Here is a 6,881-nt window from a genome sequence, read left to right on the forward strand (position 1 = left end):
TTTATCAAACAGGTCATCAGGAATTTTAGTTAATGATTAATTTTCAACCAGCCATAGTACGGGTAGCACAAGCCTTTAATCCTAGCACATGGTAGCAAAGGCAGGCAGATCTCTGTGAGTTTTTGGCTAGCCTGGTCTACAGACTATGAAGACAGTCAAGACTTACACAGAGAAATCCTCAAAAAAAAAAAAAAAAACTCAGCAAAACAAAACAGAAAGATTTCCTCTTAATACAGAGAACCAAGGGGTGGATTTAAGACAAGCACCCATGAAAAGGTATTAGAATGGACTTCAGTGAGGTTGAGACCCATGCTGAAATGTTCCTGGTTTGTTAGAGCTCAGTAACTCTTACAGAGGCACGGACTTCCTGGAGTACACAGGAAACTTGTCTTCCTAATTTACTTTATGTGCAGAGAGGAGACAGCCACACACTGCTGTGCATCACTGCTGGCACAGAAGTACACAGCTGTCTGAGAGGGGGAAGCCATCTCCAGAATGAGGGAGAAGTTCTCTTGGTTTGGTCTGGTAACCGTGTACCCATCAGGGACATCTCCTTTCTCAACGTTGTCAGCACCATATGAGTAATGGATCAGCCTCAGTCCATGACCCAGGTCCTGCCGATACCAGTACATATAGTTGTGGTTGTAAGTCTGGCGACAGCTCAGTGTCACCTTTCCTCCTGTTACTGTCACCTTGCTTCTTGGGTCTTGGATGACTGCAGCCTCCATGTGTTCTGGAATAGAGGAAGACAGAGCATGATGATGTCATCTCAGCTAGAATGGGGAATTCTGTTGAGGGAAGGACATGTGCAGCCTGCCCAGCACTCACTTGCACACAGGAGACTCAAGGCCACACAGAAGAGCCTGGAGTCCATCTCAGGACCAAGGCAAGATCTGATGTCTTCCAGCCCTGTTTGTGGAAACTAGAGCTGGGGCTCTCAGTGATTAGTGATGTCATTGTCTCCAACAAATGGGGAACTGCACAGTTGTCATGCCATACCCCTTCCCCACAGGAGCAAGGCAACTCTTAATTACAATCACATGGTTGGATTACACAGTATTATTTGGAGAGGATATACATAAATTAACAACTGAGATTTAAGGAATTTGTGGTTTGTTTTGTATGTATACATGCATGTACTGCTTTGATTTAAGTGAACATATAAGGTTTCTTTTATTCCTACTATGACACATTTCTGCCAGGGACCAGCCTCAGCAGTTTCAGGGGTCTGAAGCACTGGATACCTGGAAGGCACAGTATCGACTCAGAGAGAGTGCTCATGCAAGTGACAGGTCACTTCTGCTACAACTTCCTTAGCTTCTGCTTCTGCCTTGGTAACCTCAGTCTTTTATTATCATAAGCAAGGGGAAACAGAAAGAAAAGGGGAAATCACCCAATACAAAGTATCCTGATGATACCCAAGGTTATTCTTAAAAATTCACCAATATATTCTTCATAATCTTTTACTAAACACAGGAACTATCCCAGATTTAACACCAAAGCAGACATAATCTATTTTTATTATTAATGATTATACAATCTTCTGAGCACTTGACCCAGAGGCTAGCAACATGCAATTTAAAAAAAAAAAAAGGTAAAAATAAAAACAGTGGTCAATGTACCAGACAGTCATTTCCTTCTCACACAGCCCTCTGTAAACACCAAGCCCCATGACTGGTGGGCCACAATGACCTGAATAAGAAATCTGCCCCTGCAAATCAGGAACTTTTGTCTTTCTTATCCCAACAATTCTAAGGAAGACCTGATCCAATTTTCAGAGCTTCCATGAAAGGAAGCTCACCTTTCCTGGCAGCTCTTTTCAGTCTAGGAACCCAATAAAACTTGCAGCAATCACTCCAACCATTGCCACATTGTCTCCACACTCCTTCAGGAGGGATCAAAATGTCTGGATTAAAGTTGCCATCTCCCTTTCTTGGTGGAGGCCACCATTTTCCTCCTGTTCTAGGTTCCCACACTTCTCCTTTGTCATCCCATCTATAAGTTACTCCATCCACAGTCTTCAACCAGTACCCCTTAGGGTCTCAAGTTTACACGATGCCCTTGGAATATCCTCAGAAACGGAATTATTCATCATGGCCACACCGAATCCAGTGTGTTGATACACATCATACCATGTGCTATAGTTGACCACACATTTGGTACAGTTTATCCAAGCCTGAAAAGCTTCCCCAGGCTGCAGGTTCTTTCTCATGACCTGTATAACTGCCTTGACCCCAGCCTGGGTGATCACCTCTGTATAATTTCCCATGAAATTTACTTCACTCCTTTCCTGTATCACAGAAATCATCATTGGTCTAGGAACACAGAACATGAAGATCAGATAGAAGAAAAAGACCAGCATTACAAGAAGTAATTCTATGGAGGAGAACATGACAAGTGCATGCCATAAAGCATGACCTTGGGACACATAGGCGTCTCTGCCTTGGCCCTCTAGAGGCATGCTAAGGAGAAGATCCAGAGGGAAACGCATGGAGGGTTGATGGTTCACAATCTTGTGTCTGTTTTTCTCCAATCTCTGCTGGCAGCACGTCAGCCATCTTATGTGCTGCTCCTGACACATTTCCTTATTTTACAATCTTTTATTATTTATTTATTTATTTATTTATTTATTTATTTATTTATTTATTTATTTTACTATTTGTATAGCCTCACTTGCACCCACACAACATGCCATAGTCTATGAAGTTTCTACTAATCTTTACTTTGCCTTAAATATGGAAGATAAAACTTCGGTGCCATCTATGGCTACAAGAACTGTTCAACATTCAGAAAGCTTATAAAGCACCAAGGTTGGGGTCACTACAAATTGAACAATTGATTTAAGATATCTCATAACAATTCAGGAACATAAGCTCTACATTCTAAGCTAGGCTAGTGTGTCCTCATTGATTAAAAAAAAAATCTCCTTGTTTCAGGTGATTCTGTGGAAGACTGACCTAAACTTTCTTACTTTGATTCCTGTAAAGAGAAAGTCTCCTTCAACAATATGGGTGAACTGTTAGCCTGGAAATGTGAAAGTCTGGTTTGTCTAGGTTCTCAGGTAAATGCAACTAATTCAATCAAAAGCTTGTGTTCTAAGTTCTCTAACATGAAACACCTCCACTCAAAGGCAGTATAGGTTCTTTTCTAAGTAAAGGATATCTCAGTTGCAACCTACACAGATAGTATCAAAACATAAAACCTCCTTCTGTGGCCAAACATCCTGGTAGGATCTTAATAGATACTTTCTATAATCCTGTAACTGGTGAGGAAGAACTCAGAAGCCAAAGCAGAGACAAAGGGGGCAGCACAGTATCCATATGAAGAAGCTTAGGACAGAGTCTGGCCATTCCAGAAAGGACATACCTCTCAATGCCAAAACCATGGCATGGCTGGTCCCTAGAAACCAAGAGCCACCAAGAAAAAAAGCAATTGCCCATAGTTGAGTCTGTTCAAGGAAGAGCCACTGTCGACTTTAGACTTAGATTTCAATTGTAGAACTTGAAATTTTGTAGCTCTTAGGCTCATTTCCAGGTTACGTTCTGACCTACCAGTAATGGTAGTCTTCTGAACAATACTCTGATTTAATGAGAGAGAGAAGCGTATGCCATAATATCTCCTTATATTCCTTATAAAATGATTGCTTGATTACTGAGTAACAAATTTTCTTTTGTTGAAAATTTAAACCTCACCTTGAACCTATGACCATACAAACATTATCCAGCTTAATAGTATACATCTAGAACCTGTCAGCCCCTCATACATTCACAATAACCTCAGCTGGTCTTATAGCACAAGAGACAGTGAACTATATATTTTTATGGCCCAAACTGGGAGCCAAGAGGGAAATTCGAAACATTGACATAGAAGGCAAAGTGATGCAGATTTCAATGCTTGTGTTGGTATTCTTAAACATGAAATGCTGGGAAATTTCATAAGCTACTGATTCCTATTGATGTATAAAAATCTTCATCTAGAAAATGGATGTGTTAATCTACCCTTGTCCTAAGACATATTGCCTATGCTCACACCCATCACAGAGCAGGGTCTCCTCCCACTGGCTAGGTAGGAGCTAGAAGGCATTGGCAGACACATGAGAACATCTGGAGTCTTGGGGCCCAAGCCACTTTTAGGACCACTCTGTGTAGGCTTAGGTAGTGAGGGGATTAGTAAAGACCTAGAAGCATCTGGGCCTTGGATAAGGTTGTGTGGAATTTCATAACCTCTCTCTAGTACATCACCAGCGGGGACAGGAAGATTAAGGGACAGAAAGCCTGTCACTCTGTAAGGCTGTGGTGAGCTGGCACAGAAGTACACAGCAGAGTCCTCCAGCTGCAAGGTGCTCATGTTCATCTCAGAGCGATAGTCACTGAACTGCTGGACTGAGAATCGGTTGGGCATGTTTCCTTTTGCTTGCTCTGTTCTTTCATAATGCTGAATGAAGAACCTCAGTTCCTGCCCCAGAGTCTGTTGGTACCAGCTCACACTGGCATGTCCAGAGATGGGAATACATTTCAGAATGGACCTTCCTCCCTTTGCTTTGATTATGTGTCTTGGAGACTGGATGACCCCAGGATTGGCTGAACCTGGGGAGGCAGGAGACAGGAGTGAGAATCCAGAGAAAGAGTAGATGGATTCAGCAGCAGCAGTAAAGGAGGTGAGGAGCAGTCCCACCAGGGCTCAGGACTTACTTGTTCCCAGGAGAAAGACAGTAACACAGCACAGCAGGGTGGGTCCCCAGGCAGAGTCAGGGAGGGCAGTGTCACACATCCTTCTACTCAGGGTGCTGCTCTCCTTGGTGAGAGCAGGAGTCAGCTCCTCCTTTTCCTCATCTCATTGCCTGTGATGTCAGGCTCTGAGGTCATGATCTTGCTGGCTCCCATAGGCTCTCTGTACCCTTGGGCATAGTCTACTGGCCCAGCCCTTCAACCCCTTTGGGCTCAGCCTCCTTAGTGGAAGGGGAGATGGCTGTGCTGAATAAATATGGGTGACTTTGGGGAAATCCTTTTCATATTTCCCTCTGAGGCAGGTGCTTCCTCCTCTTCTAGCTCCAGGAGGTTTTAGATTGACAAGCTTACAGTTCATGGCTATATAGTTCATGGATCGCTGTATTGATGCCCAGGTTATGTGCAAAGATGACTGATCACCTGTACCCTATGTTGTGCCTACTGAGATGGCACTGCTTCTGGTTCTACCCTTCTGTGGACTCTAAACCAGAGCTCTGGATCAGCTCACTCCTTGGATCCACAGTGCCCCCTAGCGACCAGCTATGCAGTCACAGGGCCTGAGCTCTAATAGCTGTCATAGAGGCTGGGAGGTCAAAAACAGTCATCAGGGGACCAGAAAACATGTCAGAGTTGTTGCCAGCTCCAGTGTACCCATCAAAATCTCAAATATTGTCTGTGCTAGTGAGAGATGCATTAAAGGAACTCATTAAAAAGAAGAAAACAGGCCGGGCGGTGGTGGCGCATGCCTTTTATCCCAGCACTTGTGAGGCAGAGCCAGGTGGATCTCTGTGAGTTCGAGGCCAGCCTGGTCTACAGAGCAAGAGCCAGGACAGGCACCAAAGCTACACAGAGAAACTCTGTCTTGAAAAACAAAAAACAAAACAAAAAGAAGAAAGCAGTAATTTCTATATTGTATCACAGTGCTGTAGGGAGGCATAAACTAGTCATTAGACACCAGATGCCTTTGGAAGGGAGAGGACCTGGGCAAAACCTTTAGTCTAAGAGAATTTTTACGACAGGCTGACCGTGGGTGCTGTCAGTGGAGAAGCCTATGGAACACTTGGAAAATAAACCAGTCTAAGAAAGATAAAGGCAAGAATGATAGAATGTTGGAATTATTGCAGACAGCTAGCTTCTCTTGAAGAAATTAAAATATTAAAATTTTACAATGGAATCCCCAGTTGCATATTTGACCATTTGGGGTTATCCTCAGCTCACTGACACCTTGTTCTCATTTTCTCTCTGTTTCCTTATGAATATCAGCTTCATTCATTAATTCTTCCTTCTGGAGCATCCAATCTACTGCTACTTACAGTCAGCTATTTGTCATTACAGACACTACAATTTTTACTTCTAGAATCTTGATTGGGAACTTTGCATGTCTCCCTCGTTTCTATCAACCTCTTAAAGTACGTGCTGCAGTTACACTGTTTAATGTCATTGTCAGCCAATTCCTCAGAAACAGGTTGCTTTCTAATGATTGATTTTTCCCCTAGTGATGAGTCCTATTTTCTTCCTTCTTTGCAAAGCTGTAATCTTCTATAAAATGCCAAGTGTATATTTTATGTTTGATTGTGTTAGATACCATGGTCTTCTTATTAATAGCTTTATTCTGCAATGTTCATATGTCACTGAGAAATAAAAACCATGGATATTCCTAGCAGATCATTGTTGCTCTTTGCAGACTTTGGCAAAGATAGATATAAAACAGAAATGGACACAACTAAAAAAATCTGTAAAGTGAGGGGTAGGTAGAAAAATATACAATTTTAATACAATGAAGTATTGAAATAAGTCAAGTTCTTATAAATATTAAAATGCATGAAATATTACATGAAGTGAAAGATATCAGACAGAAAGGGAAAAATATAATTCTAAGTATAGACTTCCTAAAAATAGGCAAGATTGGCACAAAGAAAGAAGAAAAGTTACTGTTTAACAGGTTTAGAGAAGAAATTTTTTTGGAAATAGTAACGATGGTTATACATCATCATGAATTTGTGTAAAATACCACAGGGTTATAGATATTAAAAAAGAGATGGAGTTCAGAAAATGACTGTCCAGTATGCTACTTTGGTTTCTGCTTCTTCTAAATTAAAGGTGCTTGGGGAAAAACAAGTGTGGGAAAAAATATTTCTTTCAGCCCCTCCTGGT

At 42.0% G+C, this 6,881-nt stretch overlaps 2 gene segments (V, D, J or C); both read right to left on the reverse strand.

Annotated features, from left to right (window-relative positions):
* Window positions 1–311: 311 nt before the first annotated feature.
* Window positions 312–944, reverse strand: LOC114687295. The segment is given in 2 exon segments: window positions 312–733; window positions 829–944. Coding segments are annotated over 2 exon segments (381 nt in total).
* Window positions 945–4,005: 3,061 nt separating this feature from the next.
* LOC119087696 lies at window positions 4,006–4,910 on the reverse strand. The segment is given in 2 exon segments: window positions 4,006–4,586; window positions 4,692–4,910. Coding segments are annotated over 2 exon segments (660 nt in total).
* Between the last annotated feature and the right edge of the window lie 1,971 nt (window positions 4,911–6,881).

Source organism: Peromyscus leucopus, chromosome 3, assembly GCF_004664715.2.
Source record: "Peromyscus leucopus breed LL Stock chromosome 3, UCI_PerLeu_2.1, whole genome shotgun sequence".
Lineage (NCBI taxonomy): Eukaryota > Metazoa > Chordata > Mammalia > Rodentia > Cricetidae > Peromyscus > Peromyscus leucopus.